Genomic DNA, 23,422 nt, shown 5'->3' with positions numbered 1-23,422 from the left:
GACCTCCTGCTACCCTGCCTGCTGAGCACTCACGTTGAGGGCCCCAGCAGAGCTGGCGTCCATGGACAGCCCCATCTGGTCGCAGAATTCCACCAGGTCGTTGAGCATCTTCATCTGGGGTGGAGGGTGCCGGCGCAGCAGGGCCTGCTCGGGGAAGGCGCGGTGGATCTTGTGGGCCACGGCCATGTTGGCCAAGAGCATGAACTCCTCCACGAGCCTGTGGGGGGAGGGCCGGGGACAGGAACCCTGAGGCCAGGGCCGCTCTGCTGGCTCTCCCGCGCCCTTCAGGTCTTGGTATAGACCTCCCACCCCCATCAGTGGGATCCTCCAAGTTCTCTCTCACCCCAGCTCACGCCCGTGCCCATTTCCCTCGGCACAGAAGCCTTCCAGGAAGGTGGCTCAGGTGCATTCCAGTGCCAGGGCATCTGCTTCCTCGTGGAGGTTAGGGTCTGCTGGGGCCTTGCCCAGCTTAGGCGAGACTCTCTCCTCCCTGCCTTCCCCCAGGCTGATGGCAAACCCCAGGTTTCTCCCACAAGGCAGAAGGGGTCAGTGAGGAGGTTCCACAGGCTGGCAGTTGCCAGAGGCCCGAGATGAGCCCCCTTCTTGGAGGAGAGGGTAGTGCTATGGGGTCAGCCTTATCCCCTGGCCTCCCTCTTGGAATGAAAGGCAGGGTCCCTCTCCACAGATGGGGCTTGGAGCAGCCCTGGGCCCAGGGTGGGGGCTCTGCCAGCTGGCATGCCTGACCCCTCCATCGTGGGGTCCTTGGAATGGAGTGGGGAGTCAGCACTTAGCTATGACTGCAAGGTCAGGCCTCAGCTGGCCCTTCCACTGCAGGAGACATGCACATGGAGGAGTTGCTTCTTTGCTACCACTGGGCTGCAGCCACAGCTTTTCAAGTGGCCGCTTACCTCCCAGCCTCTTTGGGATTTGGCCCCTTCCCAAATCTTGCCTGAAGGCCAGGCCTTTTCTCTGCATCTGCCTTGGCCAGTTTCTGATCTAGAACCACGAGACTCCTCTTGCTTGGTCTCCTGCCTAGACCTTGTCCACCCAAGAGGAGCCATGGTTCCTGCTGGAAGCATCCCCTGTAACCTACAGTCTGCTCTCAGTCAGGCACCACTGCCCAGAGACTTCATGTGCTCAGTCATTTGTGTGCTTGTCCACTTAATAGACACTGCAGTGACAGGCCAGGCACAGTTCTAGACTTCCTTCCCATGCAGTCCCAGAATCTGGTGGGCACCCAGTCTGCTCTTTGGGTGAAGACACCTGCAACCTCCAGGCTGACCCTGGGCTGCATTTCACAAGTAAGGCCGGTAGGTGGCAGTATGGCCCCACAGCAGGGCTGTGGTAAGACTGCCATGCAGGCAGGGACCAGGAACAGGGCTGTGCTGGGTGGCCCATGCCTCACCCCACAGGTCAAAGCCAGCCTCCTGCTTCCAGTTCCTGCCTCACCTATCACGGTCTCAAGTAAGGATAAGGATAAGAATATGAGGGAAGGGACAGGGAGCAGGAAGGGCTATGCCAGGGGTCCCAGACATTGACAAAGACCCCTGCGGATCTGCCTTTCCAGTGACTCTACTACTTGTCCTCCCTGGACCCCAGTACAGTTCCACAAGGAGCCTGAGGCCTGGATGGAAACACATACATGTGGCCTGGGTGTGGCAGCACATGCATTTAATCCCAGCTACTCAGGAGGCCAAGGAAAGAGGATCCCAAGTTGGAGGCCAACCTCCACAACTTAGAGAGACCCTTTCTCAAAATAAAAGAAGGGGCTAGGAGTAGAGAACCCCTGGGTTCAATCCTCAGTACCATGGTGGGGAGTTGGGCAGGGTGGGGAGACGGGGAGTGGGAGAGAGAGGAAACAAGTAATGCTGACTAACTCTGACAATAGTCTGGTAAAACTCTGGAGGCAGACAATGACCTTGGACAGGTCCCTTGGTGTCTTTGGTCTCCATTTCCCTTTGCAGTCCTGTCTTTCCTCCCTGTCACCCTCCCTCTGTGGCTGGGAATTAAGAGAGCAGCCTATGGATGCTCTCCAAAACAGACTGGTGACATCAAGCATTAGCCCCAAACACCCCCGTCACCTACAGGGAGAAGGCACAGCAGTAAGTCCCAATTCCGTGGGTGCCGATAAGGCTCATTAGTGCTCTGGGGAAGCTGCAAGGACCATTTCCCCGCCTGTCCTTAAAATCCTCCTCAGGCCTGCAGGTGGGAGGGGGAGCGGAGAGAACAGGCCAGCCTGTGCACACAGGCGGGCGGGCAGGCTGTGCAGGGCCTGGCAGGCTCTCTGGCGGTCAAGCACTGGGCGCTGGAAGGTGGTCTCAGCGGAGCCAGGGATCAGGCAGGCAAAGCACGGCAAAGCCCCCGGCAGCCAGAGCTCTAAGATTCCCTGCGAAAAAGGGAGTCAGGCACCCCAGGATGCAGAAGTGGGCTGGGAAGCACACGAGGGGGTCGGTGCCCCTGCTCTCATCTGGGGACCGCAAAGGCTCCCCTTTTATGATCAATTCACGTAGTGGCCAGCAGGGGGCGACCATCAACTTCCTTCCTAGGACCTGGGACGTGGCAGGAGAAGCTTAGAACCCAGCATCTCTGGGGCAGAAAAGAGCCTTACAGTTTACAAACTACAGGCCGCTGGTGCAAGGTCCAGAGGTTGAGCCCTGAGGGGCTCCTGGTCACTGTTTCTTCCTGAGTCAAAGTTGGTTCTGAGGTTGAAGTGGGCAAACAGGCTCTGAGGAACCACAGGGTGGCTGAGGGGGCGCCCTTGGCTGGCGGGACTCTCTCCTGATCTGCCCAGTCTTCTCAGGGGCAGTGCTGCATGCACAAGCCAGCAGCCGAGCCTCAGACCAGGCCCCAAGGACACACTGAAGGGATGCAGTCCTGCACACTGTCCTGCCTAGACCTTGCTCCCTGCTCTGGGCACCTGCCCTCAGTTAAAAGCCACCTCCTCCCCCAGCGGCAGCATGGCACAGGCATGAGATCACTCAGCCCTGCTGGGGAGGGGGGAGCTGGAACTCAGCAACTGCCTGACAACTGCTCTAAATAGGGGCTCAGGAATGGCTGTCGGCCAGGATCACCTTCCAGAACAGCAAGCCAAGCCCTCAGAGACAGGGCCTCGGTCCCAGGCCTGGCATCTGCTGAACATCTGGAGCCCTCCGCCACTGGGGCCCCACGACTCTGGAGGTCTGCAGCGGGGCTGTGCTGCGACAGGCGGCTGCCAGCCAGGAAGGCCAGGGATGCCAGTGCGCAAGCTCCTCAGCCCTCTCTCTGGGCATCCCCTACCTGTGTCCTGGAGGAGAAGTGGCAGGGAGCAAGTGGGACGCTTCTCATCCTAGGGAACAGCTGAGCAAGGCCCCTGCCCCTGAGGGCAGACAGCGGGTAAGGGCCACAACAACCACACACAACCGCACACTCCTCCACACAGCGAAGGCAGCTCTCATCTAGAATGGCGTCTCCCAAGTGCACAAAGGCAAAGTAGAAATGCAAGTGAACGTGAAATGCTGGGGGTTTATTTATTCATTTATTTTTACTAAGGCCACTCCTTCACCTTGAAGAAGCTAACGTGCTGTGGGAAGACTTCACAAGAGGGAGCTTCTAAAGGCAACAGCCCTGCCATCTAAGGATGAAACCTGTCCATCAAGCCTTAGAGGATGACATTTGGGCAAGGCTGCCCTGAGTCTGACGGGGGTCAGAGAGAAGCCAGCTGAGAAGTGGACTAAAACATCTGCCCCTTCTGAAGAGGGCAGCCATCTCAACCCAGCAGGGGTACAAAGGACAAGTGCATGGCCCTAAACAAATCTTACTTCACTGCTACTCACACTACGATGTGACAGGTCTGGGTGCCCCAGCTCTAGGATTTGGGTTAGATTTCCTGCATATTCTTCTGCCTTCCCACCCCCTTGTCCAGGCTGTCATCTTCTCCCGACTGGCCTCGCTGCTCCTCGTCATGCCCTGCTCGGGTTCCCCCTTCATGCCATGCCTGGCCACACTCCTTCCAGCAGCCCCCATGGTCCCTGCCATAGCGCCTCCTCCTGATAAAAGGATGGTGTGTGTCCAGATTGCTTCTCCGTCCTCTACATCTCTTCTCCACGTCCCCTGCCCTGCTTCTAGCTAGCCTGAGTTCTTAAGCCCTTTTTGCTTCTGTCCTTAGCCTGGCTGTTTCCAAAGCCTGGGACCCTGGGATGCTCTCCTCCCATTTCTTTTTCTTGGATATTAACTCACAGGGAGGGTGGTGCTCCTTAGGCATTCTCTTTGTCCCCATCATGGCACCTGGCTTTGGTGACTGGCTACATGCTGTGTGCTCCTCAGATGGGGCACTCCAGTTGCAGTTCAGGAAACAGAAGTGCTGGGTCCCTGTCACCAGCGCCCCTCCTGCCCAGCTCTCCCTACCTGCTTCTGACTCCCGACCCTTGCCCCAGGTGTGCTGGTACCAGTGCCTGTCTGAGTGGATTCCCAAACCTGGCCGGAAGGAGGCCACGCTGCCTCCTGCTCTTTCCTTCCCCCGTCTCCTAACAAGGTGGCGGTCTGTTGTTACAGGCCTTGCCCTGCACAGCCCCTTGTTTGTTCTCTGCTTGCTGTCTTACCCTCTGAGCTGCAGCCTGGTTCTGCTCTTGGTCCCACTGGCTGCTCCCGCATCACATGCTCCTCTGCCCTGGGGACTTCATGTGCCCACCGGAAGACCATCAGCTCCAAGCTGCACAACTCTCTGAGCAGTAGTTTGCATGCCCTGGGGACCCACTGCCTTGGTGACACTGTGACCCTGGAATTTCTTCACTGGAAAGTGTGACAATGAGCACAACACTGATTCCAAGAGGTGACAAGGAGGAAGGACATGTTTTACACAAAGGATGAAATGGCGAAGGTGTGAGGGTGAGAGGGGGAAAAAAAGCACCAGGTCAGTTTGGAAAATAAGGAATGGAGGATGGATTGTGCCCGGGGTGAGGCCTGACCTGGCCTCTGGGGCTCCTCTAGGGGCGAGGGAGGTTACTGAACAGAGGGACATTTCAAAGAAGGATGCAGGGGTGGTCAGGGGGACAGGCCAGGGACAGGCAAGGTGGAGCTCGGGTGGAAGCTGAGGACTGGATGCAGTAGCGGCAGTCGAGGCAGCAGGAAGTGGGGCAGGGGCAGGGCCAGCACCATGAGCAGGGCACCCTGGGCCAAGGGCAGCTGGAGGGAGAGCACCGAGGCCGCGGCCCTGAGCAGGGGGAAGCAGGCGAGCCTGCAGCAGGCTGTCCTCAGGCAAATGCGGCAGAGGCTGAGGAAGGGCAGGGCAGTGCCACCGGAGTCAGCAAGGAGAAGGAAGCCACCGTGGTGGGGGAGTGGGGAAGCCCGTTCAGGAAACAGAGAAGGTGGTGGAAGCAGTGGCGAGGGGCCTCGACCAACCTGGAGGTGATCTCAGGACAGGGCTCGAGCGGTGAGAGCCTGAGCGAGCCAGCAGCACCTGGGTGAGGCCAGCAGGAGGGAGGAGCCGGAGCCCGGGGTCACCCTTCAGTGGGAGGGTGCTCCTGGGGAGGAGGCCTGCCAGGGCTTGGGTGGTGCCAAGCAAGGCCCTGCACAGCACCCACAACCTCTGTTCCACCTAGTGCCTGCAGGAGGGCGATCCCAGGTCAGCTCTTGCCGATTCCTTACAGCACTCTGGAGGTCACATGGCTTCTCACTGACACCCATGCTGCAGTGGCCAAAGAGGACAGGCCTAGCCCAGAACAGTCAGTCGGGAGCAGAGAGCGGAGCCCATATTCTCTGGGCCCCTCGTCTAGTACTGTCCTGAGGGCTCAGGCAGAGCCTGGGCAGAGTGTAGGTGACTAGAGGCCCCGGAATAGAGGGCAGGACGTGAAGAACAGAGGAGTGGACAGAGGAGGAAGACATGCCCATTAGGTCAACAAAGAAAGTGGCCACCTCGTCCTGGCCTAAGGACAGGACAGCCTCCTTGGGTGGATGTGGGGTATGGTAGGCACGGTTCAAACTCAGGACAGCTTTGTCCCTCAGCTGGCTATATCCCTCTCTTAGAGCTCAGTGGCTGGAGACAAGCAGAGGGAGACTGGAGCTGGCCCTGGTCTCTCCTCAGGCGCAGGCACCGAGGCAGGTCCCACCCTCCTGACTCAGCCTGCTCCCGCCATGCCCTCAGACCTCGGCTCCTCTCAAGGATGTCCAGTTTCCAGGTCCACATTACCAGCTGAGCTGGAGGAAGAGCACCCTGCCCCTTCCACTCGCAGTGCCAGATGATTGGGAGCGGCCTGGAGCTAACTCAGGCCAGGGCTGAGGGGCGTGACTATTGCCCAAATCAGAAAATACATCCATTTTCAAAGACCGAAACCAGTAGTGAGACACAAACTGCCTCTCCTGTCCTCAGCCACCAGGGCACTTGTCACTCCGTGGGAGACTCATGCTAATGGAATTAGGCCACTCGCAGAGATTGTTCAATTAGCTTTTGGTGAAAACTGCCAACTTGGAGATTTGATAGGAATTGCTCCCAGCCAGTTTCAAATTCATTTCTCCTGAAGACCAAAGTTTCCCCCATTGGGCACATCCACATTGTGGGCTCAGGCGCCCTCAGGCTCCTCAGCGACTGTGAAGGCAGCTGCTGGGCCCCTCCTAGGAACTGTGCATCCGAGCAGAGCCCCTTCTCCGGGGCAGGGAGCCTGCAGGGGCAGAAGCAGCGGCCACCTCACAGGGGACCCACTGCTCTCCCGGAGGCCCCAAATTGAGTGCAGTGTGGCAGAAAACTACAAGGGAGTGGGGCAGAATGGAAAGTCTGTGGTCCGATAAGCATGGAATCGAGGGCTGCTGGGGACGGGAAACTTCCAAAGAGCTTTGCTGCTGTTCCCTCCCAGGCCAGGCCAGGCTGGAGCTGGTGGCCTGGGGTCCGGAAAGTGGAGGCCTGGAGAGGGAGCTGCAGACAGGGTGGCTGGGGGCTGCAGGAGGGCAGCTGAGGAGGGAAGGCCGCAGGCAGACTGCCACGGGAGCCCCCCACAGCTGGGCCATGCACCCTGCTGCGAGCCTCTGGGCAGAGGGACCCCACATCATGGCTTGGGCCTCTCGCTGACCCCTCTCTTCTTGGGCTTGCTGCAACCTGCTGAACGTTTTGGACATTCCCATGAAACCACAGGGAAATGAATGGGGCCTCGTTCCCAGGCATGGAAAAGCCCAGAGGAGCAGGCCTCTGCAGCAGACAACAGGCCCGGGGGTGAGGTGGGCCAGGTGTCTTCTGTGAGGCGCAGCCCACCCAAGGGCCTTCCTATAGGTCTGGCAGGCGGGGCTGCTGCAGTGAGGGCGTTTCAACCACTTCTTTTTCTAGTTTAAAAGGAAGTCTCCAGAGGTTAGAGCTCCAACTAGGGCCCTAGGGTCCTGCCAAGGGAGGCCCGGGGGCGGTGGGAGGGAGTGGGGAGGGGGCTTGCTCCGAGCAGTTGACAGTGCAGAAAGTTCTTCGTCAGCACAAAGCTAGCCACTAGTACTGCTCTTCCCAAGGCTGGGCTCTGCTCACGGAGGCACGGGGCAGGCCTGCACGCGGCAGCCACCCTGGCCCCTAAGCAGAACCAGGTGGCAGTGTGCTGTGCGGCCTGACAGAGCGGGGCAGTTAGGGTTTGCTGGCTCCTTTATGGTGTTGACACACATGCCTTTCTCCAGTTCCAGCTGCTGCCCAAATGGAAGAGGAACCACTGACCAGAGGAGGCGTGGCCAAGGCACACAGAAGCTGGCCACCTTGGGGGAGCCAGGGAGCCACCACAGTGCCCCCAATAGCTCTGCAGCCCTGCTGGGACTCCCAGTCAGGGCTCCTTCCCATGCCCCAACAGCAGGGACCGGCTCTAAAGCCCTGGACCAAGCACAGAGCTTGGACGAGTACACTGCCTTCAGGAGGGGGTGGGTTGGAGACTGCTTTGGTGCTGGGATGGAACCCAGGGCCTTGTGCATGCTAGACAAGTGCTCCCCAGCTTGACCCTGATTTTAAAACTAGCATTTGGGCACTAAGATATTCAAGGGAAAAGGGCGTTCTGAGACATACGTTCCTGTTTCTAGAAGTCGGGCTGCTCTGCTTTTTAAGTGAGACGTGCTTTGCTCACCTCTGAAAAGGCCTTTTGTCCCATGGCTGCTGGGGAGTGGGCCCTGTCAGTAGGGCCATGACTTGCAACTAATGGTCACAAGGACACCAGAATGCAGCGGGGCTCTCTGTGTGCTTTCTCACCCGCTCCTCACAACCCCTGCACAGGAGGGGACTGCCTGTTCTAATGTGCAGAAGGAAACTGGGTCTCTAAGGTGACCACATAGCTCCCTTGTGACAGATGCTGGGGCCCAGATCTGGAACGCGGTCTACCTATGGACTCCCTGGGCTTTCTGGAGCCCAAGTGGCTGTGCTGGTGGGAGGAAGTGTGGAAACACGTCTCCCCTGCAGCCCTGATCTGGAATGGCACACGAAATCCCAACTCCCACCTGGGGCTGAGGAACCACTACCTACCTAAGGAATGCTAAGTCTCACTTGGCCCATTCCAGAAAACCCTTTTCTCCTGGTACTCTGGCCTCCACTTGCACCAGGCTGGAGGTGGAGCACAGCGGCGGGTCTGTGAGATGACGTGCGCTCCAACAGGGCAGCCCTGTTCAATTAAGGCCCCCAGGAAGGGATCTCCTGAAGAACATGAAGCCACTGTCCAGGGCACACACAATTAGGCCCGCAGAGGCTATGGGGAGGGAGCTGTATGAGTGGAGCTCCCACCACAGTCAGGCCAGGGAGAGGCCCAGCCTGGGAGAGGCTCTGCTGTGGGAACAGTGAGCCACCACAGGCTGCCACCACCAGGAGAGTCTGCTTCCACTTCCTGTGATGCTTACTGTGCCTGCACAGTCTGACTTCCTGTCTGCTGTCCCAGGCCATCGGGTGCAAGAACAGGTGGGAGGAGCAGGCAGGATACGCTCTGGCAGATGGACATAGGGCTGCTTGAGCTGTCAGGGTACCTGGGGACCTGCCCAGGGCACTGTCCATAGGGTTCCCGGTTCTGAGAGGGAATGGGCAGAGTGGGTTACTTTCACCCTGACCCTCCACATAGAAGGCTGTGTCTAAGTGAGCCATCACAGCTCTGCCACATGGGTGGGGCACACACAGCTTCCTTGACACAGTACAGCTCGTGAAACCTGGGAAATCATCAGCTCTTCTTCCTCACCTTAGGCCTGGGGCAGAGCTGAGGCTTGTTCTGGAGCCAGAGGTAAGAAGGTGCCTCTAGGTGTCTCTGGGCAAGCCTGATGCCAGGTGTGGTGCCAATCTCAGCCCACCCTTCTCACAACCAGTCAGAATTCTCATCATGCATGTGAACAGAGGGAGACAGAGCTGGAGCAGCTCCCCAAGCCCATGAACCACAGACTTGGTCCACTGCTAAGGACATCTAAGGACATTAGATGATCCTGTGTTACTTGCCATTAAGTCCCTGAAGATGAGGAGGAGGCAGCAAGGTTTCTTGCCAGCCCCTGACGGAGGGTTCTGCTGAACTGGGGATGCAATTCAGGGCCTCCCCTAGGGCCACACTGGTTCCCTACTGATGGGCACTTGTGGCGATCAGTCACATCACTACCATCCTCTTCCTGACTGGCAAGGGAACTCCTCTCCTCAGTCAGAGATGTAGAGCTGAGGGTCACCCATTGTGTCCTGGCTCTTCATCTGCCTGGCAATATTTGGGCAGACAAAGCCTATCTCCAGAGCTGTTTCCTGCCTGGGTCTGAGGCTGGCCATGCTGGGCAGGCCTGGTTGGGTTGGGTCACTGTCATCCTAGAAGCCTTATTTTCAGACACTTGCTTTGCCTGAGTCTCTCCTGCTGCATGGTGGGGTGGATAGAGCAGAAACAGCACTCGGCCCTCTGCCACAGCTCCTGTGTGAAGCTGCTTCCTCCCTCCCTCCTTGGCAGCGCTGCCCTGGGACTAGCGCAGGGCTGCACATTTGCTTCTCCTCATTGTGATCCTCCTGCCTCAACCTGCAGTAGCTGGGGTCAGAGGCAGGTGCCACCATCTCTTCTGTGAAGCCACTTTTCCTCTGCAGACCAGGCCTTGGAGCAAGGGGGGTGGGGGACCCTGCCTCTGGATTCTAGAGTCTAGGCACACAAATGGCTGCTGATGAAATGTTTGGGAAACAGACTTGCTTGGTGCTGCACAGAAAATGGTGAATGAAAAGCAAGACCTAATTTTGGGGGGTGGTAGCAGAGCCCCAGGAATAGGGAGGGAATCGGGGTGGCAGTTAGGGTTCCTGAAGCTTCCCTTCAGCTTACCCTGCAGGAAGGCGGGCACATGAATTTGGCAGGCAGAACCTGAGACGGCTTCTGTTGGCCCAAGGAGACCCACCCAATTTGCCCTGGTCAGATTCTTACTTGCCTGTAGATGGCTATCACTTAAATCCAGCACAGTGGTGCAGTGGCTGGGACGCATTTTGGTGACCTGATGAATGAATGCTCTTGTCCAAGGGCAGCTGCCTCACCATAAACACGAAGCCTAGCAGATTTAAAAAGCCTCTCTCCTCTGGGTTGTTTCCACTGAGCTAACACTTGTCTTATCACCCACTGGGATGCGGTCTGTTGAGTCTGGCAGAGTTCTTCATTAGTTATGTGACTTTAAAAATATTGACACACGGTTTTATGAACTAGGCTCAGAATGGTTTAAATGGATATGTTCCCGTCCAGTGTTCGGGGCTTCCCCAGCGCCATCTATCGGCCCCAGACACACATGAACAGCGCCAGTGGTGTGGAGGCAGCCGCCCTGCCCTCTCCTGCGCATGCAGGACGGCACCCTGCCACCTTCTTGGAGCTCTCGCCTGCCGCTGGCTGGGATGGGGCTTGCAGGGCCCCCACTGGTACTCTGGCCCAGAGAAGTGCTGCCCTAGCTTTCCTTCCTGGGTCGGGCCTGTCACTGGTAGCCTGGCTCCTGTGTTCTCCGTCACCTGCTCACGAATGCTGTTTTATCTGACTGTCTTCCTCAGCGTCTGTCCGGGTCTTCTCAAACCCATGCTCAGCACAATGCATGACACTTCCAGGTGCCCAGCAGTTTGCTGGAGCCGAGCGGTGGGCACATCTGTGATCCCAGACACTCAGGAGGCAGGAAGATGGTAAGATGGAGGCCAGCCTCTGCAATTCAGCAAAATCCTGTCTCAAAATAAAAAATGAAAAGGATGGGAGTGCAGCTCAGTGGTAGAGCACTTCTGGTTCAATCACCAGTACCAGGAAGGAAAAAAACCAAATCTGTTGGATAAAGGACTGAGGTCTGTATCAGGGCTAGAAAACACCTGGCGATTGGTCCTCCAATCCACAAGGACACGAGTAGGAGTTGCCAGGTCATTCCTTTCACTCTGGGGCATTTCCTAGGGGTCACTTTCTAATTTTGGAAGTGGGAAAGGACTCAACTGGGTTGTAACATGATTCTGAATATAAAGGCCTCCTGAAAATTCCCACAGTTCTCCTGACTGGGGGCCACTTCACTAGGGCTCTGACCAGCCTGGCCTCGGAGCCCCATGGAAGCCTAGCCTGGCCTGAACTGGAAGGAAGCGCAGGGAGAGCAGGGGTCCTCCACTGGGGTGGGCAGCTTGACCTTGTCAGTCAGGCAGGCAGCAGGTTTTGACAAGCTTTCCAGTCTTGTTAGAATCCCCAGGGAGAGGAAGGGAGTTGCACACACATGCTGCCTGCGTACCTCAGGTGGGTACTTGGCCGTTCCCGTCCTCCCAGGTGGCTCCAGCAAAGACTAAAGAAGGTCAACTGTATCCAGTCCCTAGCTCAGGGGCCAGCATGTTGGTAAGTGTTCTGCAAATATTAATTATCAGTATGGAGGGTAGACAGCCCTTGTTTGAAATGCTTGGGATTAGAAGTGCTTCAGATTTGGGAATATTTACATAGTCTTTACTGGTTAAGAATACGTAATTTGAAAATCTGATATGCTCCCAAATTCAAAAACCGAAGTTCAAAAACTTCAGATTTTGGAGCATTTCAAATTTTGTATTTCCAGATTAGGGATGCTCCACCTGTATTATGAAAACTGTGCATGCAGTCACAGTGACAAGCCTGGGATTACTGAAAACAGAAGAGTGCTAGGAACGCAGAGCATGAGGGCAGAGCTGGTTCTGCCCATGCCCAGGAGGTGTCCCTGGGGTCTGCTGAGCACCCCCAACGCTCCTGATGTTGTGCTGGGGGCTGGAAGAGGCTGTCCTTGCTCTTGGGCACAGACCTCCTAAGTAACTCCACACGCCAAGGCCTGGTGCTCACAGCTGGGCTGGAGGGATGCTCCAGGCACCTTCTCATCAGTGACGAAGACACAGCTGGCCCTGACTGTTAAGGGCAGAGACAAGGACAGACAGGGCAGGGGCTCTATAAAGTCCATTGAAAACCAACGTTGTGGGGATATTTAGTGTAAAACAAATGGCACCGCAGGGTGCAGCAGACCCCATAGAGAACACTTTATATGACAGAATAAACTTTTTTATTTTGAGGCAGGATCTCACTAAGTTGCTTAGAGCTTTGCTTAGTGGTTGAGGTTGGCTTTGAACCAGCAATCCTCCTGCCTCAGACTCTAAAGCCACTGGGATTACAGGTGGGCCACTGTGCCATGCTAAAATAAACATTTTGAATAGTCCTAAATTATTTTTTTTAAAAAAGGACCCTGTGCTCTTACTAAAGTAAGGAGTACCAGTTTAAGGAAAAGTTCTTGGCGCTTAAAAAAATAAATTATCTTCCAGTTGGAAACATGGTCTCTAGAATACTTCTGTCTCCATCGTTCTAGATGGCTCAGATAGCAGTGTGTCTGTATAAGGACTGCAGCTGTCCCACAGTGAGCTGACACTCACCATAAGGCAGGGGGCAAGTGAGGGCATTCATGAGGGGACTGTGGAGGAGTGGGCACCGTGCCTCTGCTCAGAGCCTTGTTCCAGAATCAGCTCTAGGCAGGCTTTGGGTCCAGGGTGGTGGGAGCAGAGTCCCCACCGAGATGAGTCCTGAACTCTGCTGATCCGCACTCGTCACGTGTGGTGCCAAGTCTCTACTGGCCATTCCTCGTTTCCCTCATCTTTTGGACTCTGGCCCTGTGGTGCCTGGCCCATCCTTGTGGCTGGTGTGGGGTCACATGGAGGCTGTCCAGGGTGGGTTGCAAGTCAGTGAGTGACAGGTGTTCTGGACCTCAGACAGGCTTTGCAGGCTGTGTTTAAGAGTCACTGCCTAAGTGGGCCACTTCTCCCAATTGGGCCTGGGGTCTGAGTCACTTGGTGAGATCCCCTCCCAGGCCACCACTGGAGAAGCACCCTCAGATAGACAGTCAATGAGTTAGGTTCCTCTTCAACAGGAGGCAGCTGCTAGGTGATTTACAGCCACCAATAGCCTTTGTCTGTCATCAAGCAGAACAATTCCTTCAGGCCCTAGAGGCTTTCTGCTCAACCACCAAGAAAAAGCCACAATGCCCCAGAGAGACAGGGAGTGGCAGTGAGGCAGATCAGAAACACTTCCGCACAGAGAGCATAGCCAAAAGCAGAGTGAGCCAAGCATGTGCTGGTCACCTGCCAGGCAACTGCAGGAGGTGACAGCCACGGGTACCTTTCTTCAGGCTCAGACCCAACCTGCAATCCTGTGGCCTGCTTCTTCGGGCTAACCTCCTTCAGCGTGTCTAAGGCCTCCGTGGCCTGGGCCTCCAGGTACCAAAGGGACGGTGTTTGCCGCAGAGGCCTCCTCCACCTGCAGCATCCGAATGGGGCTAGTCTGGCACCACACACAGATGGAAGGGCTGGGGCACAGGCCTGCTGTGCATCAATGGGACTGGCCCAAACATCACAGCCTCTTCTAGAACTCCCCAAAGTCTTGGAAAGGGGCAAGCCTCCTTGGGTTTAAAACTTTCTAGTTGAGCTGTGGGCTCATGGAGGAAGGCCAAGGGACTGCAGAACTGCCTCCCCCCAGGGATTCAGACTATGGATAGACAAACACCCATAGAGGCCCAGAAAGAGACATGGGCCACGCCACGGAACTGTGAGAAAGGCACAGATATGGCAGGGACGGAGAGACAGAAGCGCGGGTTCTCATCCCCTTCCTGGCAAGAGCAGGTCACTGTGGGCTGTGAAGCACTGGAAAGGAAACGAGGAAAGGGCTCCAGGCCACTCTGGATGGCTGCAGCCCCAGGGGGCGCCCCAGAAGGCGAACAACTGCAGTCCATCCCAGAAGGATGAGGAAAGGGAACAGCAGAAGAGCTACGGCAACTTCGCTTGAGAAAGGAAAACAGTTCTCAGCCCTGCGTTAAATCAACCAGAACACATCTACTCTCTTAGGTCTTGGAGAGTTTGAGTACTTAGTTTTGAGGGTTTCTGGTGTCCTAGAATTTTCTGTCTCACAGGGAAATCTCTTGGGTCATCTTTGGGTAGTTATTTGGGTTGCAAAAGGAAGGGGGTGAGGATTAGGGAACACTTAGGCTCAGGAGCTCTTCCCGCCCCAGGGCTCTGAGACCTGCGGGGCCTGTGAGGTTTGGGTCTCTAGGCTCTCTGGGCTTGCCATTCCTTTGAGTCTCGGTGCAGAAAGACTGTGTGTGTCTGCCTGCACTCAATTCATAACCCTCAAACAGGGACAGCTGAGACTACCTGGGGCTTACCCAGACGTGGTTTTTCCATAGCCCAAGCAGCCTGGCCAGGAGGAAAGCCCTCACTGGTCACTCCCACCCTCCGGCCCCAGATAGCAGGAGACAAAATGGTGGAAGAGGCTAGGAAGACCTGGACCTGGGGGGTAGCTCAGTCAGGAGACCTGCAGGCACAGCTCTTTAGGGCTGCAGGCAAAAGTGCAGGGCTCCTGTGGGCTTGAGAAAGCTTGCTGCCTGGGTTTGCTTCTATGGCAGTGGACAGCAGAGAGAGGAGGGCTGGAGGAGCAGATGACAGGGCTTACAAGGAGATTAGGAGGAGGGCGTTAGTGGAAAAAGGAACAGATGCTAAATAAACCTGTTAGAAAGTTCAGCAATTCCTCGCTCTCTCTCTTTTTTAAACTCCAAATCCCTTTTGTTTTAAAAAATGTTTTTTTAGTTGTTGATGGACCTTTATTTATTTATAGGCAGTGCTGAGGATTGAACCCAGGGCCTCACACATGTGAGGCAAGCACTCTACCACTGAGCCACAACCCCAGCCCTGGCAACTGTCTCTTGAATAACCATGACACAAGTGGCATTTCTGCAACCTTCACAGTTACATATTCAATATGCTATCAAGGAATCTGGGAACCAGGTCATTGATTCTGAAATCATACTGGCTTAGTCACCATCTTAGAGCAAGGTAACAACCCACAGAATCGATGGCTCCAAGAATCTACCCAGTGGCTGGAGGCTAGGAATCAGCACAGGCTGATCAACTGTAGCTCCCACCAGTCCATCCGGACACAGGAACCTCTCTTCTCTAGTGATATACTTCCTGAATCTAAGTCTCAAGCAAATGGACCCCTTTTTTTTTTTTTTTTTTTTTTTTTTTTTTTGGTGGTACTGGGGATGGAACCTGGGACCATTTTATCCCTAGCCCTTCATATTTAAAAGAGAATTTTTGAGACAGGATCTTGCTAAGTAGCTGAGGCTGGCCTCCTGTGTTGCTGGGATTATAGGCGTGCACCATGATGCCTGGCTATGAATATCTTTAGAAAAATCGAAATCACACCCAGAGCCACATCTGTAAGGAATCTAGGAAGTATACCTCTCTAGTTTCTGGCCTAGGTATGTTAAGTGGGAGCTGGAACACACTGCTTGGTAAGTCAGTGCCTGGGACTAAAGAGGTTAGGTCAGCAGTCAAGACCACGGATTTAGCTCATGCCTTGCCATGTAAACAGACGTTCCCCTTATAATTTTCACCAAAAGTATTTCCAATTGTAAAAAACTTGAATGAAAAGGCAAAACCTCCCTCAGAAGGTTATGAGTAGCTGATAATAAACATTCAATTCCTTTTCTTTTAAATAAAACTTTAGATTCAATTTGCCTAGTTGCTGGCTCATAAACCATCACTGCCACATTTTCAAACTTCAAAATACTCCCAAGCTGGGCACAGTGGAGCACGCCTGTAATACCAGCGACTGGGAAGGCTGAGAGAGGAAGATCGCAAGTTCAAGGCAGGCTGCAGCAATTTATTTATTTATTTATTTTTTATAACTTATTTATTTTTACATGGTGCTGAGGATCAAACCTAGTTCCTCATGCATGCTAGGCAAACACTCTACCACTGAGCTACAACCCCAGCCCCAGCTGCAGCAATTTAGCAAGGCCCTAAGTGACTTATGAGACCTTGTCTTAAAAAAAAAGAGGCTGGGGCTGTAGCTCAGTGGTAAAGCACTCCCAGGTTCACTCTCCAGGGCCAAAAAAGGAAAACAACTGCACGCGCCATACTTTCTACAGCTGGCAGCACAGTAGGTGTGCTCACATCAGCACCACCCCAAACACACGAGGAATGTACTGTGGCGGGGCTTTAAGATGGCTAGGATTTCACCAGGGAATAGGAATTTTTCAGCTTTATTATAATCTTATGGGATCATGGCCTGTTACTGACCAAGACGTTGCTGTGCAGCATGTGACCACAGGATCACAAATCACATGCATAGGAGTAAACCTGATGAAAAATGAGCAAGACCTGTAGAAGCAATATCATACAACAGTATTGAGGAAAACTAGAGAAGACCTAAAAAAGAAGATAGCCTGCGTGTGTGCACTGGGAGACCGGACAAATTTTGTCACACTGTTCTACAGATTCAAGACAATCTCAATACAAATCCTAGCAAGTTTTTGTGCATGTGCACAGCAAATGACAATCCCAATTCTAAAATGTCTATGGAAGTGGAGAGGGTGAAGAACAGCCTACTTCTTTGCAGAAGATCAGAAGTGGAAATCTAGCTCTATTGGACCAAGACTTTTTTCACAAGAGGTATAAAAATCAGGATGGTATTATTTTGGCCCAAGAACAGACACGTAGATCAGTGGAAGGGAACAGAGTACAGAACCAGAGCCAAGTTTATATGGGTCTGGGTACTGCACTTTTGTGAATTGGTGTGAAAGTTTTTTCAATGAACAATGCTGGCTTAACTCAATATCGGTATGAAAAAAGGAAACTTGTGCTATATTCAAAAATCAATTCTAAGCCGGGTGCAATGGTACATACCTATAATCCCAGCAACTTGGAGGCTGAGGCATGAGGATTTTAAGTTCAAGGTGAGTCTCAGCAACTTGGTGAGGCCCTAAGCAAATTTGTGAGACCCTGTCTCAAAATAAAAAATAAGAAAGAACTTGGGATGTGGCTCAGTGGTAAAATGCCTCTGGGTTTGATCCCTAGTACCCACACAAAACAAAACAAACAACAAAAATCTGAGTAGATTCTTCTATCATCTGTTGAATACAATAAATGTCTGAAGTAAAAAAATGCCTTTGAGATTTTGATATAGGCAAATATTTATTAAATGGAAACAAAGTGCTCAGGCATAAATATAAATACTGATACACAGAATTCCATTAAAATTAAGTCCCTGTGCTCATCAAAACTCATGGGAGAAAGGGAAAAAGCAAACTCAACTACAGAGTAGAAGATATAAGCAACAAGAACATCTTAGATTAGATACTGCCCCAGATTAGAGAGAACTATACATTAAGAAGCAAACCAGAAAACCCAGCAGAAAGTAGGTCATAAATTTGAAAAGGCATTTTACCAAATGGCCAATAAACAGCTAAATGCTCACTGAGGGTGAGTGGCCCACTGGATTTTCACACCCCAAATATCTTGATTGCTGCCACCAGGAGTGGGGTGATGGCAGTGACGGGCATGAAGAGCCACAACCGTCCCTCTGCGTGGTAGGACGGGCAGTGGGGAGAGACACACCCTGTGCCGAGTACCAGAGACTCCAGGGGAATAGAAGTAAGGGTATCACACTAATGCCAAACCCCACCTGTGGTGACAGGTCATGGTGAGCTCACACCTGCACCGGCACCGCAGCCGCTCCCACGAGGTCACTTCTGGCTCCTCTGGTGCGTTACCCGCTCCCCAAGCCCCTCCTCTTCTGCTTCCTAGCTCCCTTCTCCTAAACCCGGGCTTCACCAGGAACAAGAAAGTCATTCTTCATTCTGACCTGGCAGTGTCTGCAGGAGGCCTGGAGGCGCTCACCCTCTGCCATGAATGGCTCTTAGGTAACATGGCTCTCAGCCTGAGGAACTGGCAGCAGCTCCAAGTGCAGACAGAAAGCGCCATTTCCAAAGTGCTGGGAAGCGCTGGTGCTGGTCTGAAGCTGTCAGGGCTGCTGGAAAACATTCCCTCTGCTTATTCACGGGGAAGGACGAGGAAAAGAACCAAGCAGAGGGAGAGATGAATTAGATGCGGGCCTTGATCCAGGTTCCCCTGCTTTCCCCGCTCCCCAAGTGTGGCAGCCAGGGAAAGGTGCCACTCGGAGCCCCTGCCACGGGAGCACGAGCTGCTGATGGCCCCAGGGATGGCTGCTCAGGTCAGCCGCAGCACTGCTTGAACCACACTTCCTGAGGGCCACGAAGGGCCGCTACCAAACGGTGACCGAGTTGCCACTCTGTGTGGGTCAGACTCAGGCCCAGGTCTTGCAGGAGGTGAAGCTCCTACGAAGTCCCTGGCTTTGACTCTGGGACTTCCCATTGGCTGGCCAAAGCTGGCACAAAAGTGTGTCACCGCTGGGACTCCTCGCCCAGCCCTGTTTGCATCACGGGGGTAAGAAGGGGGCCGGAAGGCTCCCCTGCCCTCTCCTGCTTATTCCCCTTTAATCTGCCACAGGTGGCTCCCTCTACACATCTCCACATCAAATACTCCTTTCAGCATCCAGATGCTGGAAATGAAGAAGGACTAAGTCACAGCTGTAACCTTTATGGTGGCACCCAGACATCATGAGGACAGCAACTGAACTTCCCAAGTGGGTCTGACCTAATTGATGCTTTTCCTAATTATTACCATGTCTCACTAGCAGGAACAAATGGCAGGCAGTTGGTGTCAATAGCTATAATTACTGGTCCATGAGCCTCTGAGGGCAGTGCCAGTATTTTTTCCAGTTCTGCAGCTCAAGAGCCTAGACTATACTGGTACATGACTGGTTGAATGATTAGTCAGATTTCACATTTTTAAAAGTTAATCAGGGGTCTGGGGTTGTGGCTCAGTGGTAAAGCACTTGCCTAGCATGTGTGAGGCACTGGGTTCGATTCTTGGCACCACATACAAATAGATGAAATACAAATAGTTGAAAGGTCTATCAACATCTAAAAAAATTTAGATTTTTTAGGGCATAGTGGTACATACCTATAATCCCAGCAACTCAGGAGGCTGAGGCAAGAGGATTGCAAATTCAAGGCAAGTCCAAGCAACTTAGTGAGGCCCTAAGCAACAGAGTGATGCTCTGTCTCAAAATAAAAAGTGATGGTGATGTAGCTCAGTGGTAAAGTGCCTTGGTACCAAAAAAAAAAAAAAAAAAAAAAAAAAAAAAAAAATTTACTCAGACTTCTGGTTTCAATAGATGGTTAACTGAACTGATATGGATCACCTTCCTTACATAAATACAGAGAAAAGATGAATAAAATATACTAAAAGAGTAAGAGATATGTAATGGGGCATTAAAGACTGAAGAGGAAATTTCCAGATGTTTGAAATGAAGAAGAAACTAAATCAGAGTGGCAATCTTCACAATGGCACCCCAGGGTTGGGAGCATCCCACTTTGGTATAGTTATAGGAGCTGGGGTTTAAGTGCCACAAGAGGCAGAAAACCTGGCCAAGGAACTATATAGATAGGACCCAGGTAAAGCCAGGATCAAGGAGGGATTGCTTGTCTTAAATAAGGACTCAGGGAGACCTTTCCCACACGCCATATGGGGGTGTGCAGGGTGGATGCACACTACCCAGGGGCTGTGACTCTTAATGTCCACACTGGCGGGATCTACGACACTCTCAGGGTCCCGGTAGGAAAAAAGAAAAAGCAACGAAAGAACACACCCACATCCAGGGTGTATGGAATTCCTGCAGCAGAAACCATCTCTGCTCAACTGTCAGGGACCAAGAAGTTCTCATTCTGAGAACATTCTGACCTTTACAATAAGCAGCAGCGCCCCTCCCCCCTCCTGGCTGATAATTCTGACAGTATGGCGCCTATGGTGCCGTCCCTGCTTCTCTTCCGGGACTTCACCTTCCCGCCGTTGCGAACCTCACCTTCCCGCCGGCGCGAACTTGCAGCCTATCAGGAGCCCAATAGAAGAACACAGCCAACCAGGCTGCACCTCGTCATACCCCTCATTCCCTGAGCATATAAATACCCCTGTGTGAACAATAAAAATTTGCAGCTTGATCAGAATTCCTGTCTTGCTGCCTCTCCCTGCGTCTCTTGTCCCTTCATTCCTTCTCTCTTAGGTTTGCCGTCCGCGTTGATGCCCCGCGGGTCGGGACACTCAACATGAACTTACAATAAGAGAGAAACCACGGAAGCAAATAAACCATGCAAAGGTGGGTCAACCGACACAACCAGAGAGAAGTGGTGCCCTTAGAACTAGAGGTAGAGATAAGGAACAGTCTGGAAGAGGCTATCAAGAAATGTAGTCAAAATAATTGGAGAGATAAAAGAATGAAGTCCTAACAGAAGCTCAGGACACACACACACACACACACATACTCTCTCTCTCTCTAAATAAAAAATAATAGACTGAATTTTTAAAGTGCCAAATAGAACTTCTGAAAATTAAAAGTAGGAACTTAACACTCTTATTGGGAAAGTGTATTAAAACAGATGACAAACAGCTACCAGGAGAGTAAACTGACAGGCATCTGTGAGGAAGCTTCCTAGAGTGCAGTACTGGCAGGTAAGGAGATGCAAAAAGAGAGGCAGAAGAATTAAGATGATGGTTTTCTAATGGAAGTTCCAGAAGGAGAGATCAGAAATAACCAAAGAGAACCAAAAAGACAATAGATAAGAATTTCTAAGTGAGAACAATACTAAACAATATAAATACTCTAAAATAAAACTAGTCCACTGGAATACAATGAAGTAAAATCTGCAGAACACCAAAGACAAAATTCAGGTCTCAAAAGCAACCAGAATGAAGCTCACTCGGGCAGCAGAGAGGACAGACTGGAGGTCAGAACAGGCTGAAAAGCAGCTCCATGGTCCTAGTAATGCCAAGGAAGGTGGTAGGGGGGTGGACAGAAGGGAGCACTCTGGACCAAATTACCACAAGTCACAGCTACTCCAAATCTGAAGCAGTCCCTCTTCCCAACATCACCACCATGGCACACAAACCTCATCATGGCAGAAGCACACATCATCCTGAGGATGCTGGGGTAGATTTTGTTATGTGTAAAAGCTCCTCGAGGACATGGACTGGGTCTAAGCTATCTCTGGCTCTCTTGCATCTAGCACAACACATTGTACAGAGCAGGAGCCTGACACATGTAACTGAGCCCCCCCCCCAAGTCACATACTCAGTCTTTCAGGCCTTCCTTCTTCTCTGTTCCCTGCCCTATGAAGAGAATGTGCAATTTTTCTCGAATTAAGAAAATGATGCTCAATCAGTGCCTCATCAGCTGGATTTAACCTTCAAGGTAGATACAGTTTTCTACAACAGTGAAAAAGAAGGTGATTCTTGGGTGGGGACTGGTGCCATCTGTCAGGGTTGGGGAGTGAGGCCTCAGACCTCTCAGACACAGATGTGAAGAGTTGTTGGGAGGCTGACAGAATATTCTGGATGGAGGGCTTTACTCTCTAATCCAAGGCACAACTGGATAGTTTCTGTTTTTCTTCTAATAAATTGAGAGCTTTTTAAAATTTTTTAATTTTTAAAATTTGTAGTGCTGGGAATAGAACCCAGGGCCTTCCACATGCTAGGCAAGTGCTCTATCACTGAGCTACATCCCCAGGCCTTTTACTATTTTGAGACAAAGTCTTGCTAAGTTTCCTAGGCTGACCTGGAACTTGTAATCCTCCTGGTTCAGCCTCCAGAGTAGCTACAATTACAGGTATGCACCAACGACGGCAGGGCTTTAAGAATGTATGCCTGAGAACTGTGCGTCTAGCCCAAGAGGAGACAGTCTGAGTCTCACCAGAGATGAACAAGTCCCAGGGCTCATCCTCCCTGGAGCCTGGAGACAAGAGGTAAATCTCTTTATGTAGGAGAACAGGATAACATAGGGCCAAGGACAAGACCACCAGGATGTTCCAAAGGAAGTTGGTAAGAGAATCTAGGGAATTTAGCTGGTTCTCTACCTGCAGATCCTGCACCCACAGGCTTAACCAATCCTGGATTAAAAGTGCTAGGGAAAAAAAAATGATCTCTATGAACATGTATGTACTTTTTTCCTATCATTATTTCATAAATAGCATAACATCTATTTACACAGCATTTACATTATATTAGGCATTGCAAGTTCCTTAGAGATGATTTAAACTCTACAGGAGGATATGCAAATATTATACAGTTTAAAGGACTTGAGCATCCACAGGTTATAGTGTGTACTATGAACATGTATGTGTCCTGGTGCCAATCCATTGCAGATACTGAGAGGCAAAGGTACAGGGCCATTACATTCAGCAGGAGAGGCCATTTGGGAGAACCGTCCAGCAGACTCAGTACTTATTCAGAATAACGCTTTTGCCTATAGACTGAATATAACAGAGAAGAACACTAAAATGATTATAAATTATATTTCAGGGAATATCCATAAGAGAAAGGAGTAATTTCAATAAGGAGTCAAACCAAACTAATATCCAAGCTAGTTTCCTTCATTTGGAGACTCTCCTATCCCTGACACTGTCGCCTTCATGTCACCTGGCCTGAGATAACAAGGCTCCTTTGGGCCTGGGTTGGAGACCCTCATTTTCTACATGATACTCTTCCTCTAATATCTGGATTTTCTACCAAAAAGTGAACAGCAGAACAGAGACAGGGTGGAGCTCAGGGGCTCTCCCATGCTTCACTTCACAGTGCACACGTGGGAAAGGAGTCTGCTATGAACAGAGAGCACTGCAGGCAATGGGCGCTGTCAGAGGCCACGTGTGCCGCCTCTTCCCTCAGCAGCACAGTTAGCTGCAGCTGTGATTTGTGGACGCAGCCTTGGTTGCTCTGGGAAACCAGCACAGCTGAGCCGAGTTCTGCAGGGAAGGAGGTGTAACCAGCACTTACGGTGTGCATCCTGTACGCAAGGCTGGTGATGACTACTCGCACTGACTTCCCACCACAGGGAACCAGCAGTCTCATGAGTTGGAACGGATGAAGAATCTGAGGCTCAGGGAGATTGGGAAAGTTGTCTAAGGAATGAGAATGAGCCTCAAGACGGACTTAGAGACAAATGAGAGTGCAAAAGACAGGGGGCACTGAGGCGTGTGATAGCCACTTTTCTAGATCATGGCTCCTATGCAATTTGCTACACTGATACTCTCTTTTATAGGTCTTTGGTGACCGAGGCTCATCTATATTTACAACCCCTGAAATCTCTTCTTGCTCTGATATTAAGGG

At 52.4% G+C, this 23,422-nt stretch overlaps 1 protein-coding gene across 1 annotated transcript in view; it reads right to left on the bottom strand.

Moving 5' to 3' along the window:
- The window catches only part of Dis3l2 (DIS3 like 3'-5' exoribonuclease 2), a 356,804-nt gene that overhangs the window by 6,091 nt on the left and 327,291 nt on the right, over window positions 1-23,422 (bottom strand). Inside the window, 1 exon segment of the mRNA XM_047544162.1 lies at window positions 34-217. Coding sequence (XP_047400118.1) covers window positions 34-217 — 184 coding nt within the window.

Source organism: Sciurus carolinensis, chromosome 3, assembly GCF_902686445.1.
Source record: "Sciurus carolinensis chromosome 3, mSciCar1.2, whole genome shotgun sequence".
In the NCBI taxonomy this organism is placed as follows: domain Eukaryota; kingdom Metazoa; phylum Chordata; class Mammalia; order Rodentia; family Sciuridae; genus Sciurus; species Sciurus carolinensis.
This window is presented reverse-complemented; position numbering and strand designations above follow the sequence as displayed.